General features: G+C 52.6%; 1 protein-coding gene and 1 long non-coding RNA gene across 3 annotated transcripts in view; one reads left to right on the top strand and one right to left on the bottom strand.

Moving 5' to 3' along the window:
• Positions 1-15353, bottom strand: part of RNF150 (ring finger protein 150) — a 241575-nt gene extending 226222 nt beyond the window's left edge. For both annotated transcript variants that reach the window (XR_012012714.1, XM_072788276.1), the window contains exon 1: positions 14816-15353. Coding sequence is in view for 1 of the 2 variants with exons in the window: in XM_072788276.1 (XP_072644377.1) it covers positions 14816-15341 (526 nt within the window). In the remaining variant the exon portion in view is untranslated. The remainder of the gene's footprint in view (positions 1-14815) is intronic.
• Positions 14411-24754, top strand: LOC140611617 (uncharacterized). The gene is made up of 3 exons (XR_012012715.1): positions 14411-14915; positions 16890-17144; positions 24491-24754. It is a non-coding gene; the product is annotated as an uncharacterized lncRNA (long non-coding RNA).
• Positions 24755-25237: the final 483 nt, after the last annotated feature.

The following is a 25237-nucleotide window of genomic DNA, read 5'->3' as shown; positions in this document are numbered from 1 at the left end:
TCTAAGGCTCTAATTTGCTCTCCTAAAGAAAATGGTCCTTTTACTTACGATATATTTTTCACGATAGGACTAAATCAAACACAAAAAAAAAAAGTCTTCTTGAGTAATAAGCTAAGACATACTAAATATAGCATCTCACTAGAAAAGGGAGCACGTTGATTAGTTACTGACAGCAGGAAACCAAATCACAAGAGTCGTTCCTTTTACCAAAGAGAGTAAGACTTTCTAATTTAAAAGAATCAAGTTTTAATTAGGTGAATGGTTTTTCAAGATGGTTGCAAAGGTCAACAGGATGAAAGATACTGAAGACTTTTTAATCTACAGGACTTGGACTCCATGTAATAAAGCATCCCTTCAGGTATTTTCCGAGCATGACCCCATGAGAGGGACACTTACCTCTCCTGTGCAGGTTTACTCTTTGCAAAGTGAGCCTCGTAAGATGCTATTTCCCTTAAATGCTTGGTATAAGGGCCAGGTACCTCCCACCAGGTGAATGCATCAAGATAGTTATGATTTACCAGATTAACTAATATTGCCACAGGTGGGGAATCATTCAAGAAACCTGGGTTAGTTGCCAGGGCCAGGGGCTGGGGGCCTAAAGCACCTTTACTCACAAAGCTCACAGTCCAGCAGAAGAGAATTAACCTCAATAAAACGGAATCCATTGCATATAATAAATGCATTTATAAAGGAAAGAAGAACCAAAAAATGATACAGTATATACGTCTTCTGTAAAAATAAACTATTAAATTGACAGGAATAGTATCACCTAATTGCTCCAAACTCTATGCACACAGTTCTTAGGAGCTAAAGCGTAAAGGCATGCAAATACGTGGGAGATTAAATTCATTCTAGAGCAAGCATCAATGCTGCAACCAACAGCTATTTAATGAATTCCTCTTATTCAGACTTCAGAGAAAACTTCAGGTTTCTCTCATTGTCCCAAAGGTTCCAATTTGGCATAGCTCGCTGATCATTTGTCACTTGCTATTTCCTTCATTGGGAAGGATCCTGACATCTTCCTGCCCCATTAGCTTTAGATTCTTCTGGAATGAAGTCGTGTGGACACAGAGGGACAGGTTCCTAAACCACACGGGGCGAGCCCAACCTCCAGCACTTCCCTGCGGGAACACTCAGGTTCCCTGGAAGTCTCAGGTCTACCAGATGCCCACCTCCCAGTAGACACACTGGGCAGCTCCGCGCAGCTACTTCTTTCCGATTTCTTGCTGTATTTCATAACGGATGACTCCAAAGGCCATTTCTGTTCCATTATCTGTAAAAAGCCCCCTTGGAGACCTCCAAAGCAAAGCGCCTCAGAACCGAGAGGCACTGGTTTGTAGGTACCGGGGAGGAGCATCTAGGTTTCCTCAGACACATGGCAGGATTGTAGGAGATCTCGGAAATGATGACTGGCTTCCTGCTCCAGACCTCCCAACATTCCTGAGAGGAAGCCAGAAGAAAAAAGCCTTTTCCAGTTGCTGAGAGTAATGAATAGAGAAAGAATGGTTCCGGGTGCCCTGGAAGGAGGCATCTCAACAGGGGTCAAGCTCAGATCAGACCCTGCGTGGATTCCCTTAGCACAGGCCCTGCTGTGGGCAGGATAAGAAACAAAGTTTTTAGGGGCACCTGGGGGGCTCCATTGGGTAAGCACCTGCCTTTGGCTCGGGCCACGGTTCCGGGGACCAGGGATGGAGCTCCGGGTCCAGCTCCCTGCTCAGCGGGGCCTGCTTCTCCCTCTCCCCCCACCCCCACTCCTGCTCCCTCTCTCTCAAGTAAATAAATAAAATCTTACAAAAAAAAAAAAAGAAGTGAAGCTTTTAATCACTCAAATTAAGGCTTACCTTCAGCATAAGGCAAATCCTGTATATGTAATAAGAGCCATTACTTTGTCCCTTAAGTGAGCAGTGCACCTGGCAACGATCGGGGGTGTACATCCCACCTTTCCCTTATCGGCCTGTGTCTTCCACATACCGACCGGAGGCCCCTATGTGCCAGGCTCCAGGAGTACAGCAGTTAAGCCCAGAACCCTGTCCCTGTGGAGCTCACACTCCCTAAGGAAGGTGACAGCGGTCCAGTAAATCAATGAAATAATATAACAATTTCAAATGGTGGTAAACACTATGAAGGAACGGAAGGGGGAATAAAGGCGGAGAGAACGAGTAGCAGATAAAACACACAAAACAAGGGCAGCTCGGGTGGCCCAGCGGTTGAGCGCCGCCTTCAGCCCAGGCCGTGACCCCGGGGTCCCGGGATCAAGTCCTGCGTCGGGCTCCCTGCATGGAGCCTGCTTCTCCCTCGGCCTGTGTCTCTGCCTCTCTCTGTGTGTCTCTCATGAATAAATACATAAAATCTTAAAATAAAAAAAAGTTGGTTAAATAAGGGGGAAACAGGCAAACGCCCAGCGGACGTTCCTGGTCAGGAGTCACCGCCCGTCACCCCAGAAGCCGAGAGATGCAGCGCGGCCCACGGTCTGCCGCCCAAGGTCGTCCCAGTGGCAGCCGAGGAGCCGGCCTGTGAGGATGGCAGGAGGGGAAGGGGACGGAGGGGACGCGGGCCACGCGGGGCCAGCCCTGGGGGACCGAGCACCCTGGCCCGGCTCCGGGCGGGCTGTGCAGGCCCCGAGGATGTGAGCGCGGGGTGTCAGCTGGGGCCGGAGCCTCCTCTGCCTGCTGTCGGGGACCAGGCCGCGGGGCAGGCTCAGAGGCCGGGACGCAGGTGGTGACACCACGGCCCGTGCTCCGATTGCCCTGGACAGTGACACAGTGACGGCCGGCGCCCCTGGTGGCCCGCCACCCCTCGGCCCTGCTGCCCCAGCCTCTGCCCGCCCTCCCTGCGGGACGCCGGGCCCCTGGCAGCTCCTCTGGCCCCGCAGATCCCAGGGCCTCCCGTCACTCTCACCCAGCAGACGACTTGGCCTGTCTGTCGCCATGGCCACGGTGCCACAGTGCAGGCCTCCCTGGGCGAGTGACCTCAGGGTCAGACCCAGGCCGATCCCGGACCAGAACCCTCTCCCGCCCTCACCGTATGCTGCTTCCCTAAGTAGCTACTGACAACCGTGATGTGCCAAATGGGACACTTCGGAGTCCGCAAAAATACTGGCGCCAGAGGCCCGCAATCAAGATGATGGCCACTCAGCCCCGCAGTGAGATTTCACCCAACTTGGTGAAGATGTCTAATCCCTTCGGACTCGGTATTGTGTTCTTTTAAGACTGTTGCAGAGGTTTGGGTGCTCTCCTGTCCCCGCTGTGTTTGCCATCTGTCCGCGTCCTCGCCGGTCTCGAAAATCTGGTGGTTATTAGTGAGTCACTAATTCGCATCTTGCAACAACGCTCACTGCACACACCCTCACAGTTCTCATTATAATCCTGAACTCCACAAAGTTCTTATGTAGAGTTCGGATCTTATCGGAGGAAAAAAAAAATCAGCATTTCTTTAAATTATTAAGAACTACGGGACCTAAGAACTCGAGGAGGGCTTTGCACTTGCGCAGGGTGCTGGTGGCCAACCCTGGCTGCACATCAGGCTCCTCTGGACAGGCCTCAGCCCTCAGGTTACACCAGAACCCAGGCGTCTGTGGTCTTTAACCCCCCCAGGTGCCTCTCCCGTGCAGCCCGCATGGACACCGCCGTTCTAAACCGAGTCCCCCTCCAGGAGCCTCCTGCTCATCACTTTCAAACGCGAGAAAATGAGGCCCAGAGGGGTGAAGCCACTTGCCAACGGTAAAGCCAACGTGAGGCAGAGCCACAACCGGACCCCGTTTCCAAACACACAGTTCAAGGTGCACTGAACATGCTCGAGGCTCAGATGAAGCTCAGGGAACCGAGGGAGCTCCCCCAATTGCAATGCTGGGTGATCCTATTACCCAGGCTTCATTTCTTCTGCTTCTCCACTTTCTGGGGCTTGTCCCAGATGCCAAAGGGGTCGAGCTTGGAGCAAAGTCACCCAGAGAAGCTTTGCTAGGATCCTGCAGCAGCACCAACAGCTGACAGATGTTCTTCCCCCTTCAGTGGAGCCGTACCAGTGGGTGAGCCTGCCTCCGAGGCTGCGTCAGGGGGTTACCAAAAGCCCTGCTCTACAGCTACCCACGAAGAACCTCCGGCTAACCAGTCCCATATCCAAGAACTCGGTCTAAGAAAGTCATCACGGATATGCACCCATTTTTAGGGACATAAGGACGTCTACAGCAGCACGGTTTATGCAGGGGGAAAGTGGGGTCATCGCAGAAATGCCACGGAAACAAAGAAATTTCAAAATGTACCCTTAAATTTAAAAAAAGCTATGAAACATATGCAATATATTCCCAATGTGGTAAAAGTAAATATGTATCCACATAATGAAAAAAAAGGGTTGGGTGGTTGGGTACTAGATGGTTTTTATTATCTTCCCTCTTTTTAAATGTTCCAATATTTTCAAGTTTTTCTGTAAGGCATATGTCTCTCATTTAAAAAAATATACATATATATATATATTTTCCCTAAAGCAGCAGGACAATAAACACACGTACAGGACTGTATTTGTTACAACTTGTTTTTAATACCCTCTGCTCATGTCTTTTTCCCTGTAGACCAAGGACACGAACCAGGCACTTAACTTCCTGCCACATTCTACGTGAGGAATAAACATTTTAGTGCAAGACGCTAATTAGAATCTCCTTGACTCCACTGACATAAGTCAAAAGCTAAGAAAAAAAAAAAGCTAAGAAAAATTTTAGCGTCATAGAATGGTTTTTCAGGACACTAGAAACTAACATATTAACGTGGTCCATCTTTCCAATCTCCAGGTGATTGAACAGCTTTTTTTTTAATTTTTAATTTTTATTTTATTTATTTATTTATTTATTTATTTTTGAACAGCTCTTCACAGTATTCACGGAGCACCTTGCATGCACCAGGGACCCTTCTAGGCTCTGGGAACTTTACGATGAATAAAAAAACGTCTAAAGCCCCGTTTCTTAAAGCTCTTATATTTCGGGGGGAGGAGACAGACAGTAAAGCATGTTGAGCAGAAGTAAGTGAAGCAGGGAGAGGGGTGGGGAGTGCTGGGGGTGGCGAGTGGGGGAGGGAGGCTGCTATTTTAAAGAGAGGAGCCAGGGAGTGCCTTAGTGGTGAGGTCACTTTAGAGAAGGGACCTGACACAGGCAGCCAGGCCTGTGGGTATCTGGGAGGAAGATCATTTCCAGCAGCTTTCTGGTAAATAAAGGGGAAAACATCTTTCCCATTCCACGATTCTTTGGGTCATTTGAAATTACATTCCTGATGGAGGGTTAGTCGGTTCACAGCTACAGAGTGGCCTGACAGATAGCTTCTGCAGAAGGTGGAGACCAGAAAAGAGACAAATTTGAGGAAAAAAAGGCATTTGTGCTGATCAACACTTGGAAAAAATCTCACATCTTTGCCTTTTCAATAGTGCTTTAGTGGACTATGGAAAAAGCCATCGATGATAGAAAGACAGCAGGTTGAACTGGTTTAAAAAAAATGAAATATTTCCTGGACTTTAACCTCAAACATGTACCAACTGGGGCACCTGGGTGGCTCAGCCAGTTAGGCGGCTACCTTTGGCCCCAGGTCATGATCCCGGAGTCCTGGGATGGAGCCCCCCCATGTCGGGGCTGCTACTCAGTGGAGAGTCTGCTTCTCCCTCTACCCCTCCCTCCTGCTTGTGATCTCTCTCTCATGCTCTCTGTCTGTCAAATAAGAATTAAAAAAAAAAATACATACTCATTGTATATCTTTGCCTGGAAAGGACATGAATGAGCCATACGTTTAATGCAAAATTATTTCTAATCTTTAACCTCTATTACTAAATGTGCGAACACAGATTTCATATAAAAAAGGCTAACAATCTAATGCATAAGCTTCACTTTGATGACAAGTAATGCTTATTGCTACTAAAAAAGTGTTTCTAAATACCACTCATAGGGACACCTGGGGGGCTCAGCAATTGAGCGCCTGCCTCGGGCCCAGGGTGTGACCCCGGGGTCCTGGGATCGAGTCCCGTGGAGCCTGCTTCTCCCTCTGCCTGTGCCTCTGCCTCTCTCTGTGTCTCTCATGAATAAATACATTAAAAATCTTTTTTAAAAATCTAAAAAATGAAAAATAAATACCACTTATATATTATGGGACAGACAAAAAAATTAAGATACAGAAACCAATTTCTTACCAATGCTTTTGAAGTAAAGGAAATTAAACCTTTTCCTTCTTATAGAAAAAAGAAGTAGAAACACAATCATTAATAGTTTGATGTCAATCTGTCACGCACACTTATTAGCTTACTTTAGGTTAAACTGCCGAGGGGTTAATCCTCCAGAGTTTAAAATAAAAGGTCACGTTACACCTATAGGCAAGGTTGCCTTGGAACAAAACCACCATAATTGCAGCTTTGAAAAGAACAATCGCACAGCACGAGGCAGCTTTTTTCCTCCGGGTTTTATATCACCCACAAAATCCTCAAGAGCAGAGATAATCCGAATAGAATTTGAGTTCCATTTTAACTCAAATTCACCGTCTCTCAATTTCCATGATCAAATACACGCAATTCCAGCATCGCTTCACGCACCTGAAGTGAAGAGAGTCTCTAGGGTCTGTGAGATGGAGCATCTTTCTAGGGATAAACTGAGGGCTCCCAGGGGCTGTTAATATGTTAAATTCTTTATCGACTAGGTTTTATGTCTAGAAATGCAACAATAATGGTTATACTCCTTTTCACAAATAGAGGCTGGTTTCTAGACAAATTAATGTTTCATCAGAAACACATTTGCTCCTTTATAAAAAAAAAAAAAAAAAAGGAGAAGGAGTTAAAAAGTCCTAGGTTCCTTCTAAATCTTTCCAGATTCCGTGGTCATAAAATTCCTTCCTTTTTGAGAAGCCTGGGGAGTTTTAAGGACAGAGCCCTCAGGAGAGAGGAGGATGGATTTCTTACTGAAGACTGGAAGGTAGACGGTAGGATTCCTTCCAAATCCCCCAGATATGATTTCTATGACCCGAACCGAGTAAACAAGTAGACGGTTTCTTGAAAGGCCCAGGCCATATTAAGTTTCACTGCCAAGAATGTTATCTAACACTGACACTGAATTATGGCTTTTAATAACAGAGTCTGGAATTCCTGGCTATTGGATGTCTGTCTGCCATTGGAGACACAGGTGACGAAGCCCTTTAGTGCCAAATAAATAAGTGCATAAACGCTAAGTGCAGAGAGTGAGACCGTTCGGCCTGGAAGACTAAGGAACAGCATAAATGACATTTTTCTCTTAAGACACATAGAGAAAAGCTAAGGGGGAAACTGAGGCTCTTAAAGGTTTCTTAGATATCCAAATGAGAAAAAGTCTGGGTGCTCAGGCTTCGGAAGGCCCGTGAGGCGTGACCCAGCAGAGCCCCGTGCCGTCAGCAATTCTACAACAGGCCTGCTCGGTTTCAACCTGAGCACAAGAGAAGGCTTCGGCCGCCACCTCTCCCCGCACACGGTTCCATCCTTGTGAACGTTTCCCTTCGCTCAACAGCTCTGCTTTCCAGAGCTTCTCCTCACTGACCCTGGTTTGTTGACTCCATAAAGCTGGGGCCACACATACTCTGGCCTTGGGGTTGAGACACCGGCGTGCATGAGGGGCACAGGCCAGGAGCCAGGCTAGAAGCGATGGAGACGTGGGCCAACCAGGGAGCACGTTGCCCATAGGGACAGCTAGCCACTGCTCTGCTCCGGCCACCCATTGCCCCTGCTGTCAGCTTTTGTCATGAAGAAAAGCCAAAAAAACCTGAATTTTAGTAGCGATATCTTGATTTTTGAATGCACGAGGAATAAGTGATGGAGCTCACACAGGGATCGACTAATCCAGACCGTTTAGAGAGAGAAAACGGAGATCCAGAGTAGAAGAAGTGAGTGACCTAGAGCCGGGTCATGAGAGGCACGCCTGGAGGAGGAGGGCCCTCAGCACAAGGTCCCAACGCTCCCGCTGCAAAAAATGGTGCCTGCGAGGCAGCAGTGCATTCAGCCTATGGGCTTGCTGACACGTTCTGAACCAAGGATCAGCTTTTAGCTCACTTCCTGTGTCCATTAAGTCATGGCAGTCCACATCTAGTTTTTACAGTTGAAAGAAAGTTCAAGTCGTCCATATCCTTATGGACAGTAGTTACGGGCACAGACTTGGGCGACGCTCCACGGAGGTCTGCAAGGCTGGCTCCGTCACCTGCCACCCGCAGGGCACCTCCCCAGGCTAGGGCTCAGCTCCTTGGCCCGTGGAAGAGGGGTAATGCTACTACCCACCTGAGGGCCATCCTGAGAGCTAAGTGAGCTAATACACACAAGGTGTTTACGTCACACCGGACCCGGGGTAGGCATTAGGTGGCCAATGTCACCCCTTCCCAGAGACACAACTGCAATGTGCGAAAGAAGAGCACGCCACGCACCCACTAAAGGGAGATGCAGAACAAAGCCACACATGTCCTCGAAAATCAGAGGAGTCCCGGAAAAAGAATCCGTTATAGCAGCCAGTTCCTTCCTCGAGGTCAAGGCAACGGTAGACTAGGAATCGAGCTTGCGGCCCCCAAGGCAGCACAACCCGTAGGGTAAAGGCTTAGCACCCGCCAGAGCAGGGGGCGCCAAGAGGCCTCCGGGTTTCTCCTCGGGCCGCGGGCAAGTCCTGAAATACAAGGCCGGGCCCTGGGCCCTGGGCCGATCCTGTGGGCCGCGGCTTCCCTCGCCTGGACGGCCGGGGCCCAGGTGCTGCGAGGCCTGCTGCGCCGCCGTCCAGAGTGCACGCAGCGGGCCACAGCGAGCCCTCTTCTAAGGAAGGAGACAAGCGTGTCGCTCCTTCGACGGCGACCAGTCGACAGCAGGCTCCATCCACCTCCGGGCCTAGGGGCGGCACCTGCACCGCCAGGGGACCCGAGCTGTCCCTGGCCCGCACCCGCCCCTGCAGCGCTGGGCTCCACGGTAACTCAGCCAGCGGCCGGTGCAGGCCCCCAAAGGCGCCTCCCCTCGCCCCCCTCGACCCGCACAGGGGCCGGGGAAAACCTCAGCCCGTGGGCCTTGGCTTTCATAATTGGAAGATTTTTCTCCATTAATCTTTCTCTCTTCTGTAGGACAACAAGTACAAGTACATGGGCTCAAAGTCCAGGAAGGACAAGCGACAGCTGGCAAGGAGAAAAGGAACAAAGCGAAAACCAGAAAAAGGAATCAAGAGTATGTGAGAGTAACTGTTGGCAGGGAGCTGCAGGCTAAAGCCACAGTGAAGACGCCCCCCTTCCACAGCCAGGATGGCCAAAGTCAAAACCAGAGCAAGTGACGGCCTGGGTGGCTCAGTGGGCTAGGCGTCTGCCTTCGGCTCAGGTCATGACCCCGGGGTCCTAGGATCGAGTCCTGCGTCCGGCTCCCTGCTCAGCGAGGAGGCTGCGGCTCTCTCTCCCTCTGCCCTTCCCCTGCTCACGCTCTCTCACAAAATCTAAAAAAATGTAACAAGCCTTGATGAGGACCTGGAGAAATGGAACCCCCGTACAGGGCTGGCGCGAGTGTGAAGTGATGTAGGTGCCTTGGACAAGGACTAGCACTTCCTCCAAAGGTTACAATAGGAACCAGAAATTCCACTTTTTAAAAAAACAAAGATTTGAGAGAGGTGCCTGGGGGGCTCAGTGGTTGAGCGTCTGCCTTCAGCCCAGGGTATGATCTTGGCCAAACTTTGGCCGACGTGGTTGTTGAAGGGGGGTGTCTTCATTGTAGCTTTAGTCTGCATCTCCCTGCAGCCTAAACGTGAACGTTCATGATGACAGCATTATTCATTAACAAAAAAAGTGGGATTTTCCTAGAGGCCCATTAATTGGGGAATAAATGAAGCATGGCATATATGTACAATAGCGTATTTGCAACAGAAAGGAACGTGGTACTGATACATGCCGTAGCACGGACAGACCTTGAAAACCTTATAAGTGAAAAAAGCCAGTCACACACAAGCACATATTACATGAATTCACCTACAGATTGTCCTCGATTTACCATGGCCTTACATTCCAATAAACCCACAAGTTAAAAATGCATTTAGGGGATCCCTGGGTGGCTTGGCGGTTTAGCGCCTGCCCTCAGCCCAGGGTGTGACCCCGGGGTCCTGGGATCGAGTCCCGCATAGGGCTCCCTGCATGGAGTCTCCTTCTCCCTCTGCCTGGGTCTCTGCCTCTCTCTGTGTGTCTCTCACGAATAAATAAATAAAATATTAAAAAAAAAAGAAAAGAAAATGCACTTAACATACCTAACCTATGAACACCATAACTCAGACTAGCCTTCCTTAAACACATTCAGAACTCTGAAGTCTACAGTTGGGCAAAATCAACACAAAGCCTATTTTATAGTAATGCGCTGAGTATCTCATGTAATTTACTGAATGCTGCCCTGCAACGAAAAAAAATGCAGAATGATTATATGGGTACAGAATGGTTGTAAGCATATGGCTTGTGTATCTTCCTGGTGGAGTGGCTGGGACCCTCAGCTGGCTGCCCCTGCCGGGCATTGTGGAGTCTCAAGCTGCATATTGGTAGCCCAGGAAAAAATTTAAAAAAAAAAATCAAAATCCCAAGTACAGTTTCTACCTAATGTATATCACTTTGACATCACCATAGAGTCAAACCATCGTAACTTGGGGACCATCTGTAAATGAAATGTCCAAAATAGGTAAACATGCAGAAAGCAGATTAGTCACTGCCTAGGCCTAGGGGGCTGGGGAGGGATAAGTAGTCACTGCTAATGCACACAGGGTTTCCTTGGGCGCTTAGAGGTGAGGTTGTACAACTCTCAGTATGGCAAAGGCCATGAAACTGCATACTTTAAACGTGTGAGCTGTAAACACAGATTCTCTCTCAGTAAAGCAGTCGTAGCTTTTAGATTTTTTAAAACTAGCTACAAAGAAAAACTACTAGTGAACTCCAGGAGAATCCGTGTCTTTGTTTTATTTTATTTTATTTTATTTTATTTTATTTTATTGTTGAATCTGTTTATTTATTTATCGAACCTAGTTATTTATTTATTTATTTATTGAACCTATTTATTTATTTATTTATTTATTATATCCATGTCTTTGTGAATGAGAAATCATCATTGCACAAGTGGCAGAAACCCAAAATCATTCAAGAAAAAAGGAATCACAAAGTCCATACGGAAAAGGGAAGGGGAATCATTTTCTATTTAACTTAATTTCAAGGCAGGGGGTGTATCGGGGTCACGTCACCCAAAACGCAGAGATATTACAGGACGGGTTGCATCGCTAAATTCTGACCTTCTCACCCGAAAGCTATCTGTTTCAGTTCCAAAAAAAAAAAGGATTTAGAGGAGAGGTGAGATTTAAGAACGAACAAGAAAAACACGCAAAGGTTGATGTCAGTTAGCTTTTTGGAGACTCCAAATTTAAAAGTTTACAAATGTAAGGATCCTCTGGTGTATTGCACACCACCTTCACAAAATAAGAATAAGGATTTGCATCTGAAACGGACACCATTTCCTAAGATGAATCTAGAAATAGGACTCAAATTTAACTAGAAAAAGTAGAACCTTCAAGTTCTGGAGCTGAGGGTAACACACAGACAGGCGGACCAGCGCTGGGACCTCAGTGTTTAAAAATCAGGAGTGGGCAGCCCAGGGGGCTCAGCGGTTTAGCGCCACCTTTAGCCTAGGCCGTGACCCCGGGGTTCTGGGATCGAGTCCCACGTCGGGCTGGGCTCCCTGCATGGAGCCTGCTTCTCCCTCTGCCTGTGTCTCTGCCTCTCTCTCTCTCTCTCTCTCTGTCTCTCATGAACAAATAAAATCTTTAAAAAAATATTCAGGAGAAATATTTAAGAGTAAAGTGAAGCGTTTGCCAGCCCACCCGGTCATGTGTCTCCTTACAATGAGACTTCAGCAGAAATCAGTGCAGTCCCCGACTAAAGTGAACGCAGCGTCCCGTAACATGGCCATATGTCACTATGATATGTCATACATACTGTGGAGGCTTCATGGCCCCTAGCAGATACAGTGTTAACACACTTTTGGAAAGAGAATAATAATAGAAAATTCCATTTACGTTTTTTAGCCTGTAACTTTCAGACTATCACCAAACCCTTTACTCCCACTGTGTCTTAAGCATCATCTGTATGGAAAACCAGCCTCCTGCCTTCTTTAAGAACAGGCAAGCCATTAATTGACCCCACGTGTTGGCAGTTCCGGAGAACCTTTTTCGACAGGAACAAACGATGCCCCTTTCTGTTCAGAGAAGCCAAGTCTAACATTTCATGCATATGCGCAGAGAAACATTTAAGGGATCCTGCAAATGAGCTAACAATCCGCTTGGTATTTACAGAACGGAAAGAACCTCTTTCAAGACCCCTCAAGTCAAAGTTTAGATATTAAGTGTTTATCTAAAGATACTTCCCATGACCTAAAGTGCTCTCCCATTGTCCTCCAAATCCTCGAATAACAAAGTTTAAGGGGTGTTCCTATGACTCAACCTTGGGGTACAATCTTTTCCAGCACAAAACTGTTAAGTTCAAGAAAATAGAACAAGCGCTCCTAAAAGCTGTATCATAGCTTTTCTACGCGAACTGCCTCTCCTTTTCATTAATTAAGGGGCTGTGTTATTCTGGCCTGTGCATGCAAAGCCCGGAGCTTTCCCCACTCCGCCTGTTTCTCTTAAGGTTGACAATTTCCTTGCAGAGGCCTCTGCCTTGTAGCCTTCATTAACAGGTGATACAGCTCTCAGAAGGACAACTTGGCCCCAAGAACGCACCCCCCCACAACAACACAGCCTACGCTTGGTGTTCCCTTTCAGGAGCATAACTGTGTATTACAACCTAGCTTTTAAAGACAGTGACACTTTTGATTAGGCAACTCCAGTTAGAAAACGCATCTGTCATTTGTCCCCCTGCCCCCCTGGCGGGTGCCGCACCTCCACCCAGGAACCCCTCTGGGGCAGGAGGGCACATCACAAGGAGGCCAGTCTGCTGCTAAAAGTAGCTGCTTATGCTGACAAGCCGGCGGAGCACTTTTGTTTTTTGGTTCTTATCCGGGAAGCAGTGGCATGTGAGGCCTATGGCTGAATAAATAGGAGTCTCGGGCAGTAATGTACTCTAGCCCTGACACCCTTCAAGCATTCTAATAATAATAATAATAATAATAATAATAATAATAATAATAATAATAATAATAACAACACCCTTATTCTTTCTCCCCTGAAATCGCCCCATTCTCTCCACACAGAAGGCCTCTGCATACTTCATGATGCCCCAATCAGCAAGAGGCTCCCCCCACAATGTCCAAGTGGGCATGACTTTAGGGGCACCGCGCTCCTCTTGGCTGCGGGTAGGTGCCATCCTGCCCTCAGGCCCGCCTCCGCCAGCGACACGGAGCCCAGGACTCCGACCACCCCCGGTCAGGGCGCCCACCCCGCAGCCGGCTCCGCTCGTCCCCGCAGGGCTGCGGGCTGACCCGGGGCGCGGGGCGGGGGGGCAGGGGGCGACACGGCCGGTAACCCTGTGCGCCGCCCTGCCCGGGGCTGCCAGCGGGGAGCGCGACCCCGGCACACGCAGGTGCACCGCCTCCGGCTCCAGGCAGGTGCGCGCGGCTCAGCAGCTCGGACCGCGCGCGAGCCCGGACCCCGCCCCCCGACTGCACCTCCTGGACCCTCCAGGACGGGTCGGCGCAACCCCCCCTGAGCCCAGCAGCCCCCTCCGCTCCGGGACCCCCCAGCAGCCCTCTGCTCCGGGACCCCCCCTCAGCAGCCCTCTCTGCTCTGTCCCCCCCAGCAGCCCTCTCTGCTCTGTCCCCCCAGCATCCCTCTCTGCTTCGTCCCCCCAGCATCCCTCTCGGCTCCGTCCCCCCAGCAGCCCTCTCGGCTCGGTCCCCCCCAGCAGCCCTCTCTGCTCCGGGACCCCCAGCAGCTCTCTCCGCTCCATCCTCCCCCAGCAGCTCTCCCTGCTCTGTCCCCCCCAGCATCCCCTCTCCTCCATCCCCCCAGCACCCCTCTCTCCTCCATCCCCCTCAGCACCCCTTTCTGCTCCGTCCCCCCCAGCAGCCCTCTCTGCTCCGGGACCCCCAGCAGCCCTCTCTGCTCCGGAACCCCCAGCAGCTCTCTCCGCTCCATCCCCCCCAGCAGCTCTCCCAGCTCCGTCCCCCCCCAGCACCCCTCTCTTCCATCTCCCTCAGCACCCCTCTCTGCTCCGTCCCCACCCCAGCAGCCCTCTCTGCTCCGTCCCCCCCAGCAGCCCTCTCCGCTCCGTCCCCCCAGCACCCCTCTCCGCTCCATCCCCCCAGCACCTCTCTCCTCCATCCCCCCCAGCACCCCTCTCCGCTCCGTCCCCCCAGCAGCCCTCTCCGCTCCGTCCCCCCAGCACCCCTCTCCGCTCCATCCCCCCAGCACCCCTCTCTCCTCCATCCGCCCCAGCACCCCTCTCTCCTCCATCCCCCCCAGCAGCCCTCTCCGCTCCGTCCCCCCAGCACCCCTCTCCGCTCCATCCCCCCCAGCACCCCTCTCCGCTCCGTCCCCCAAGCAGCCCTCTCTCCTCCGTCTCCCCAGCACCCCTCTCTCCTCCATCCGCCCCAGCACCCCTCTCTCCTCCATCCCCCCCAGCAGCCCTCTCCGCTCCGTCCCCCCAGCACCCCTCTCTCCTCCATCCGCCCCAGCACCCCTCTCTCCTCCATCCCCCCCAGCAGCCCTCTCCGCTCCGGGACCCCCGCCCCCAGGAACGCGGAGCAGCGGCACCTAACGGGTCCAGGGCACCGAGACGCGTGTCCCGCGCGGACTTGGGGGGCCCCGCGCGCGCCCCTCGTCCCCTCCGCTCCCCGCGTGGGCCGCGCTCCGCCGGGCGCCTACCTGCGTGGGACATGGTGACGGTGTCGTTGGTGCCGGAGCCCACGTTGAAGATGACCACGGCCGAGGCGTTCTGCAGGAAGGCGTTGCGGATCTTGTCCCGGTACGTGCAGTTGCCCTTGGGGATGAGGGCTATCCAGCTGCGGCCGCGGCCCGGGGCGGCGAACCTGGTGCCGGGGTCGCAGGCCAGGCGGTCGTGCGCGGCGCTGGCCATGACCACCTGGCCGCGGGCGTCCTGCTTGGGCGAGTGCTCCCCGTAGCGCCCGCACTCGGAGCGCTCGCTGCGCAGCTCGGGGCCGCCGCCGCCCGCCGCCCCGGACCCCGCCCCCGCCCCCGCCCCCGCCCCCGGCCCCGGCCCCGACGCCGGGTCGGGCGCGGGCTCGGCGTAGGTGATGTTCACGAAGGCGGTGTACCACTCCTCCTTCTCGGCCACCGTGAAGTCCAGGCACAGCAGATGCACGAAACAAAAGGAAAGCAGCCATGTTGAGAGGGCCAGGCTGCGGCACGCCTGCACCAGCGACCGGGCCATGGTCGCGCGCCGCGCCCCGCCCGCCCGCCCGCCCGCCCGGCCTCCGCGCCCCGCCGCCGACCGGCCCGCGGCTCGCGTCCTCCGCCCCGCCCCTCCCCCTCCTGCCCCTCCCCCCGGCGCTCCTCCCCGCCCCTCCCCCGATGCTCCTCCCCCTGGCCCTCCTCCTCCTCCTCCTCCTCCTGCTGCTCCTCCCCCTCCTCCCCCTCCTCCTCCTCGCGCTCCCGGGTTGCGAGCGCGGGTCAGCCCGGGCTGAGCCGAGCCGAGCTGCCCCGGAGCCGGGGGCGCGCGGGCGGGGGGCGCGCGGGGAACCGCGGAGGAGGCGAGCGGCCGGCGGGCGGGCTCCCGGGCGCGGCTCCCGCGGGCTGGCGGGGGCTCCGGGAGCGGGCGGCCGCCCCCAGGCCGGTGCCGCGCGGGGGTCCCGGCCGCCGGGCGCTCGGGGAGCGGGTCCCGCCGCGGCCGCGCGCCGTGGGCCCCTCGCCTGCCGTCGCCGGGCGGCCGCGCCGGGACGCACTTGGGGAGGCGGCCGGGGCCGGGGCAGGCGGAGGGAGCGGACCGAGAGGAGCGCGAGGTCCGTGCGTGTCCGTGTGTGTGAGCGTGTGTGAGTGTGTGTGTGCGATGTGTGCGCGCAAGGAGGAGCCTGGAGTGATGTCGAGGATCCTGGGCGCCGCTCGCCGCGCTCCCCCGGGCTCTCCTGCGGGGCGGCAGCGACCTCTGCCGGGTCCCGGGTCCCGACTCACCTCTGCGTGCACCAGGTGCGGGCGGGAGGGGAAGCGGCCCGACCTGGGCGCGCGGGCGACTCCCAGCGCCTCAGATGGAGCCGAGGGCGCGCGTGGCGGGCGCAGCCTCCCCCGGGCGGGAGGGACGCGCTGAGCTCCGACTGCAGGACGCGGGGCCCAGGCCGCGGCCCGTGGCTCCAGGGCCTCCCTGAGCGCACCCGGAGGTTCGGCGCTGAGCTCCGACTGCAGGACGAGGGCTGGCGCCAGGACGCGGCCGCTGGCTCCAGGGCCTCCCCGAGCGCACCCGGAGGTTCGGCGCTGAGCTCCAACTGCAGGACGAGGGCTCAGGTCGCGGCCAGTGGCGCCAGGGCCTTCCCCAGCGTACCCGAAGGGTCGGGGCTGAGCTCCGACTGCAGGACGCGGGATTCAGGCCGCGGCCAGCGGCCCCAGGGCCTTCCCGAGCGCACCTGCAGTGCCCAGGGCAGCGACGGCCCATCCAGGAGGGGGTCCCAGCAGCACGCGGGGTGGGGGGCACTCCAGCTGCTGGCCCGGCCACGGGAGTATGATCCACTGCACCTGAGCCACAGCACGGTCCGGGGGGGGGGGGGGGGTTGCTGCCCATGCTGGGCTGGGGGCCACTGCTTTCGGGTATTGGGTCCTGGCACTCCAAGAGGCTTGGAAGCAGACATGTGATGTTTGTTTCCTTCTAGAACGGATGTTTTCTCTATAAGAAAAGAAACCGAGTGAGCTGTTTTCTCACTGCGTTTATTCGGGTTGTCAAGCCTGGTGGTGTCAACAGGCAAGTGAGGTTTCTCTGCGTTTCCCTCTATAGGGTGTTCCCGGGTTGGAGACCGGTAGTGCAGCGCCCGCAGAACGGCCTTCTCCAAGCCGACACAGCCCCTTAACCACTTAAATGCTTAGACGCTGCTGCCCTCCACACCAACGGATTCCTGGGCTTGAGAGAAGTGCCATGGAAGGGCTCGGAGAGAACTCGTGGGACGGTTCTTAATCACTCTCACCTGGCATTCTTTCAGAGGACCTGGGACTCAGTGCTGAAGACAAAAGGCCACATTTCCCTAAGATCTTAGTATGTTTACAGCTTTCTGTCACCCACAGCCTCCCCCACCCACCCACCCACCCAGCACAGCTTCTCTTTTTCCAGCAGCCGCACAAACAGCTGGTGGCTGTTGGGGGGAGAACAAGGAGCCTCCGCTTTACCCGAATTAGAAGCAGGCGCAAGAAGAACTACTTAGGAGAGTTGGTCTCTATGGTTTTTGATGTGCTGGTTTTATGTTGTTTTCCTGACTTACTTATTTTAGAAAATAGGCTTCTAGGCAATCGGGACGGTGCTTTTTATATAGTACCTAGTGGTACAGGGAGGCAGCCGCGGAGCCTGCCTGGCTGCTGGTCCCCGAGCCACCAGAGATCTGAGGGAAGAGTCCATTGGCTGAAAACCCCCAGCTGGGCTCTGTACAGATGCCTTGGCAAACCAAGGTGGTTCCCCAAACCTCTCTGTCTCTTAGCCCTTTTTCTCCAGCCACAACACTTGGGGAATCTTTGTCCTTAAGAATGCATGACTGCCAGGGCCCCTGGTTAAGCAGCGACCTTCAGCTCGGGTCATGATCCCGGGGTCCTGGGATCCAGCGTTGGGCTCCCTGCTCCACAGGGAGTCTGCTTGTCCCTCTCCCTCTGCCCCTACCTCCACTCATGCGCTCTCTCTCTCTCTCTCTCTCTCTCTCTCAAGTAAATCAAATATTTGGAAAGAAAAGAATACATGACTACTGCTTATCCTTTTTTTCTCTTAGAAAAGTAGGAAGCTAACGAAGCAACAGGGTCAAGGAGCAGCATCTCAGCTGGGAAGTAGATTAATTACAGGGACATTAGGCAAATAAGTAAAATACTGAAGGGAATGGGAGCCGTGTTTCTTAGTGTTGGAAAAAATGTACAAATATGGAAAGAAAGAGAGTTCTGAAGAACCTGAGATGTTGGATTAGTTTAGAAATGGGTGTGAAATCACATATATACCATAAATCTTTTCATTCAGAGGCTAGAGGCAATGGATCCCTCAAGTGGCCAGAAGGCCTTGGTTTCTAAGTACCATCTTCCAGTGAAAGGAACCAGGGTGCGGGCTGGGAAAACCCCAGTAAGCCCGGAACCTCTTATGCGGCAGTGCTCACAGCACGATGGACAACATGCCCAAAGGACCTTGAGCCAGCTGGATGGAGCTCCCAGCGGCTGAATCTGGAACAATCTGAGTGTCAAAATAAATAATGATAGCAACTTATTACAACCTGTTGGATAAAACGGGAATCCACGAATCTGTGCTAATATAAATGAATAAATAAATAATGATAGAATGGATAAATGGAGGAGAAGGGACAGCTCCCCTTATCGCAGAATTCAAACGAATAAGATCAATAAAAATAGTCCCGATTCAGCAGCGCGATTGAGTCACTCAGGAGTCCTCTGCGGGTGCTAAGGCGGGTGGCCAGTACCGCAGACACTAGCCTGGTCCTGAAGCACCTCCTGGAGATTACTTCTTGATTCCAAGGAGGGAACGGTGAGCTTCTCGGAGAGAACGCTGGAGGACGCCCCTGGGCCAGATGAACGAGGGGAGCATCAGCAGCAGGTGCAGCGAACCACGTCCTGTGCCTCGAGGCAAGAGCGCAGCGTCATTTGTCGCCACGGGGCGCCTGGCCTGAATCTGGACATGGGGGCACGCGGGGTGGACCCAGGGTGAGAGGCAGCCTGCAGGAGCACAGGCTGGAACATGTAGAAGAACTCTTAAGCTCCGGAGACACAGAAAGACAGACGAACTAATCAATCCCAATCGAAAGAGACTTGAGAGACAGGACAACTAAACGCAACAAATGATCCTAGATTAGCTCCTGCGAATAATAAACTACTCCTGATAAATAAGAAAATAATGAATAGAAAGGAATTGGCAAAAGTCGAATGCATTCAGTGGATTGGGTGGTAGTGCCTCCCGGTGCCGATGACCTGACTTGGACACGCGCGTTGTGGCTGTGAGAAGACGGTCTCCGCGGGAGGATGCGCCCTCCGAGGACCGAGGAGCAGCGAGGCCGTGGTCTGTCTGCAGTTTGCTCTTACGCAGTTCAAAAGGAAAAAAAGGGGGGATGGTAACCTGTCTGTGAGGTCTTGTTTTCCAGTAGCTGCTATTGCAGAGAAGCTGGAACCTAATTTTCAATAAAAAATCAAAAGTCCACGTGGTGGGGGGCAGTGGTTGGGAAACCCACTTCAGCTTCATGCTAACGACGCCCTCCTCTCCAGGGCATCACCTGACCCGCTGAGCTGGCCGCCCGCCAGGGAGGAAGACAGGTGAGGCTGCTGCTCTCGCGGAGTTCACGCTCTGTGCTGGAAGAAACCCATTCTGTTAAGTTGTAGATTATGGGGCACCTGGGGGGCTCGGGCAGTTCAGCACCTGCCTTCGGCCCAGGTCAGGTTGTGACCCCAGGGTCCTGGAGTCATCAGGCTCCCTGCTCGGCGGGGGTCCGTGACTCCCTCTCCCTCTGCCCTTCTCCTCCTTGCGCACTCGCTCACTCTCTCTCTGGCTTGGGCTCTCTCTCAAATAAATAAAATATCAAAAAAATAAAATTTAGATTATAGGTAATTAGGTAATGACAAGTGCGAGGAAGAAAATGCCAGAGTCAAAACAGGCTGAGCTATTTCCTATAAGGTGTTATTTCACATCAGGCTCAGCAGCTCTGACACCGTGATCTCTGAGCACAACCGTCGCAGGAAGGGACCCGTGGTTGTGCCAGGAGGAGGGAGGCATGAACACCAGGCCTCGAGGCGCAGTTGTACTTCATGGGCTCAAAGGAGAGCAAGGAAACCACGGGAGGTTGGAGAGGAGCGGGACACAGAGAAACAGGGGAGGCCAGACAGCCGGGCAGCCCGTCCTACGGAGCCTCGGAGTCCGAGCCAAGGACACCTTGGGTTCTATGCTGAGTGGGGGGAAGAGCCTCTGGCGGGTTCTGAGCAGGGACGTGGCATAACGTGACGGGTCTATCCTGGCTGGATCGGCGCAGGCAAAGAAGCACGGAGAACAAGCGGGAGCTAGGGCCGTAATTCAGCAAGCTGAGGACGGTGAACAAGGGGAGAAGTGATCGGATCCCCAATATATTTTGCAGATGGAATAAACAATATTCTCTAGTGCATTTGAAATGCAGAATGACGCGGCGTCTGGGCGGCTCGGGCGATTCAGCGCCTGACTCTTGATTTCAGCTCAGGTCACCATCTGGGGGCACGGGATGGAGCCCCGCTTCGGGCTGTGCATTCGCTGGGCAGTCCGCTTGGGATCTTCTCTCTCTCTCTCCCTCTGCACCTGCCCCCCTCAAATAAATACATCATAAAAAAATAGAAATAAAAAAATAAAATAAACGTGGTATGAAAAAAAAAAAAAAGATTTCAGAAGGACTCTACAGGTGGAAGCCAGAGCAACTGGCCAATTGGAGTTGCCATTTTCTGCGATGAGAAGAGCTGTCAGAGGAAGTGGTTGAGGCCAGAATCAAGAGCTTTGAACAGGAGGTTCGGGGTACCGGGAGGCCTCCAAATGGCAATTTCAGGTGGTTTGCTTCAGCTTAGAATCCCGGAAGGAAGACTGGATCCAGGCGCACGAGCCGTTCTCAAGTTCTTGACACGAGCAGGATGGCTACGCTGCTTTTCCAAAGGTTGGCCTCACGTGATCTTCCAGGCCCAGAGTCAAGCGAGCTCCCCAAGTCTTGAAACGTCACCAGAAGATGCTTCGCGGTGAGTCCCAACCAGCAGGGGGGCCTCTGCCCACGAGCCGCGCCGCCCAGGTCGAGGGGGACATCCGGGGTCAGGAGGGGCACGGCTGGCTTTCATCAAGGGTACGGGCACATCGAACTTAAATGCGTGTCCGAGTCAGAGTCAGTGGAGAGTGGCCTGACCCGTTCCTCCACGTGTCAGCAGGTAGGACGTCCCTTAGGAGCTCTCAGCCTTGCGTGCTGTCCTTCACGTGCCCTGCAAGTTCACAAGGAGCTCCACCCTAGACCTCGGGAAAGCGTTTCTCTACCCCTGGCCTGGGCCCCAAACTCACAATTCCCAGATTAAGAGTCTCATGCCCTCCGAGCCAGCCGCGAGCCCTGCAATTGTAGACTTTTTAAAAAGGAATTTAAACATTTGAAAATACAATTCCTCCTACATGAACATATTTTCGTGATTTAACAAAGTTTAATGTGGGGAAGTTTCTTTTTTTTATATATATATATTTTGTTTATTTATTCCTGAGAGACCCAGAGAGAGAGGCAGAGACACAGGCAGAGGGAGAAGCAGGCTCCCTGCAGGGACCGGATGTGGGACTCGATCCTGGGACCCTGGGGTCACATCCTAGGCCCAAGGCAGATGCTCCACCACAGACCCTCCCCCCCGGGGCGTCCCACAATTTTCTCTTTAAAAGTGGAGTGGTGGGCAGCCCCGGTGGCCCAATGGTTTAGCACCGTCTTCAGCCCAAGGTGTGATTCTGGGGTCCCGGGATCGAGTCCCACATTGGGCTCCCTGCATGGAGCCTGCTTCTCCCTCTGCCTGTGTCTCTGCATCTCTCTGCCTGTCACAAATAAATAAATAAATAAAATCTTTAAAAAATAAATAAATAAAAGTGGAGTGGTTACACCTCCTGTCAAGATTGTTAGAAGATTCTAAAGGCAATGAATATTGGCCCATGGGAGAGTGAGAGAGACTCCGAGGACAGGTCAGGACAAGAGGGATAGGAGGGAACAGAATCTAGAAATTCTAGTATCCAGAAAACTTTAAAGAAAGGCATTGTACTCATTGAGGTCTATGCCGTCACCCGCGTGCCTTAGTTCCGTGCGGGAGGCTAAGACGAATGGGACTGGGGAGCTCATTCCAGGAGTTCACAGTCTGGTGTTGGGGACAGACATCATCCAAGGGGATTGTGAAGGTAGAAAGTGGTAGCTTTGGGGCAGCTCGGGTGGCTCAGTGATTTAGCACCTGCCTTCAGCCCAGGGCGTGACCCCGGGGTCCCGGGATCGAATCCCACGTCAGGCTCCCCTCATGGAGCCTGCTTCTCCCTCTGCCTGGGTCTCTGCCTCCCTCTGTGTCTCTCATGAATAAATAGATAAAATCTTTTTTTATTTATTTAAGTGGTAGCTCTTAACACAGATATATAAGAAGAATTCAGTGAGCAAAAAAAAAATTAAAAAAAAACCCCATCTCCATAGAAATGACAAAACACAGGGGAGCTTGAATCAGGTTGATTGTGTGCACATTTAGCAGGGCCGAGTTTCCCGGGCCGGGGGGCGTCGCGGGTGCAGGCAGGATGCCCCCCTTCTGCTTATGTTTCAAAAATCTGCTAAAATGATGACGTGGGAAGTGTCTGTGAGCGGCCTTAGGTGCCTCTGTAACTAGCTGTACCCAACAGTCGCAGCTTCATCTTAGAGAGAGGGGCTGGGGGGTGGGGGACAGGGCGACAGGGGGGCCAAGCAGGCACCACGCCTGGCAGGGGCCGACCTGGGACTTCGTCCCGCGACCCCGAGGTCATGACCTGAGCCAACATCCAGTCCAGATGTGTAACCCATGGAGCCACCCAGCGCCCCAGGAGCCGCAACCCTCGAGCACTTACACATATTTAGGTGCCGTCTTCTGAGCGCGTCTCACAGGGGTCGCTTAACGCTGGGGCCCTAGGACGGGGTGTCGCTGGTCCCGTCCACACAGGAGGACACCAGGACTCGGGGTGCCCCGGGCTCGTTTCTTTGTTCAGTCCAGGGGGGCTGGTGTCACCTTTACCCCCAACGCACCAGCCCGCGTGGCTGCCCTGCTCTCCTGACACCCAGCACCAGCCGTGCGGCCAACAGGGAACTCCTCCTCCTCCTCCTCCTTCCTTCTTTGTCCTCTTCTTCTTTCTTCTTCTTCTTTCTCCTTCTCCTTCCTTCTCCCTTCTTCTTCCTTCTCCTTCTCCTCCTCCTCCTCCTCTTCCTTCTCCTTCTCCTTCTCCTTCTTCTTCTTCTTCTTCTTCCTCTTCTTCCTTCATCCTCTTCTTCTCCTTCTCTTTCCTTCTCCCTTCTTCTTCCTTCTCCTCCTTCTTCTTCTTCTTCTTCTTCTTCTTCTTCTTCTTCTTCTTCTTCTTCTTCTCCTCCTCCTCCTCCTTCTCTTTCCTTCTTCTTCTTCCTTCTCTTCCTCCTCCTCCTTCTTCTTCCTTCATCCTCTTCTTCTTTCTTCTCCTCCTTTCTTCTCCTTCCTTCTCCCTTCTTCTTCCTTCCTTCCTTCCTCCTCCTCCTCCTCCTTCTTCTTCTTCTTCTTCCTCTTTCTTCCTTCATCCTCTTCTTCTTTCTTCTTTCTTCTTCTCCTTCTCTTTTCTTCTCCCTCCTTCTTCCGTCTCCTCCTCCTCCTCCTCCTCCTCCTCCTCCTCCTTCTTCTTCTTCTTCTTCTTCTTCTTCTTCTTCTTCTTCTTCCTCCTCCTCCTCCTCCTCCTCCTTCTCTTTCCTTCTTCTTCTTCCTTCTCCTCCTCCTCCTCCTTCTTCTTCTTCCTTCATCCTCTTCTTCTTTCTTCTCCTCCTTTCTTCTCCTTCTTCTTCCTTCTTCTTCCTTCCTCCTTCTCCTTCCTTCCTTCCTTTCCTCCTCCTTCTTCTTCTTCTTCTTCTTCTTCTTCTTCTTCTTTTTCTTCTCCTTCTTCTTCTTCTTCTTCTTCTTCTTCTTCTTCTTCTTCTTCTTCTTCTTCTTCTTCTTCTTCTTCTTCTTCGTATTTATTTATTTATTCGTTTTGGAGTGAGAGAGACCATGCTAGCATGGGGAGGAGCAGAGGGAGAGGGGCGAGCAGACCCATACTGGGAGGCCCACCTCCCCACTCTGACCCCAGCACCTGTGCCCAGCCGCCCGGATGCCCCCCGCCATCCCACCCTCACCCCCAACTTCTCCTGCAAGCGCCACAGGTGGAAACGGAAGGTTTTAGATGGTTTCCTTAGAGAGTGCACAGAAAACTAACGATATTCCTTTCTTGGCTCCTTGTTCTCTTGCCAATTTCTCAAATTTTAGAACAACAGCATACTTTGCTAAAAATCACCTTTTTTCTTTTTTGCTCCAACTTTGAATGATCAAATGAGTGCCTCTTATTTCAGCCTTTGATATGGTTTTGATGTGTAATTTGGGCTTCTTTACCCTTCTCATTAACCAGAACCTTTCCAAACAGTTTTATGGCAAGAAACTTTTTGAGTGACTAGAAAGGGAAGATCAGCCGAGAAAAATTCACTCGGGACTTGAGCCAAAACCAACAGAAAACTTTTCACCCCAATACATCTGTTTCTTTTTCTTTTTTTCATATTATTTTGTCACGTGGTTATTCGTTTGTTGTTGTTGTTGTTATTGTTGTTCTAAGCGATTATGTTTCACTGACATTTTTAAAAACTGGTTGCTTTCTTTTTTTCTGTGCTTTTAAAGATCATCTTAGCCTCTTTCACCAGAAAGCTGGGATGTGAGAATGTATCTCCAGGCCAAGACACTCAGAGGATTGCCTGCTGACTGATTGTAACAGCCGTTAGACACAAGCAGCTTTCAACTACACTTTGTCAGAATTATCGAAGGGGCGAGAATCCAGGCCCTTTCCCATCCTTGCCATTGGGCCGCCATTTGGAAGGACGCTTTTATGAATAGTTTCCCTTTCACGATGGAGCCCATTGCCACGGCGGGGGGGGGGGGGGGGGGCCGCAAGTGAACAGCAATCAGCACAATTGAGGGCCTGGAGGGCACAGGTGTCAGCGTCTTAATCCCTGCCCGGAGCCTAATTTGCTATTCAGGTCAAGACTGCAGGGTGACTAATCACTCATTTGGGCATACTTTCCTTTTGATACTAATGTCTAAACATCCACTGAGCTGTAGTCACACAGGCCCGTCCCAAGACAACGGCATTAATGTATTTCCACTGATTGGTTCTCTCGCCACATAGCAAGGTCACTGGGGCAGGACAAGGGATTGAAAATAACATTCGTGTATTTCGCCCCATAAGCCAGGCCCTGTGCTAGTTGTCGTATGAGTTATCCAGGCTGGATTCTCGCCACAGTGCTACTGGTGACCAACGTGAGGGCGGAGACAGCCCCATCCAAGTCTCTTTTGTCTTTTGTAAAATGGGGGTGTCGAAACTGATGACTTCTACAGACCTCTGCAACTCTCACCTGCTGTGGATTTCGT

This window comes from Canis lupus, chromosome 20 (assembly GCF_048164855.1).
Source record: "Canis lupus baileyi chromosome 20, mCanLup2.hap1, whole genome shotgun sequence".
Taxonomy (NCBI): Eukaryota; Metazoa; Chordata; class Mammalia; order Carnivora; family Canidae; genus Canis; species Canis lupus.
This window is presented reverse-complemented; position numbering and strand designations above follow the sequence as displayed.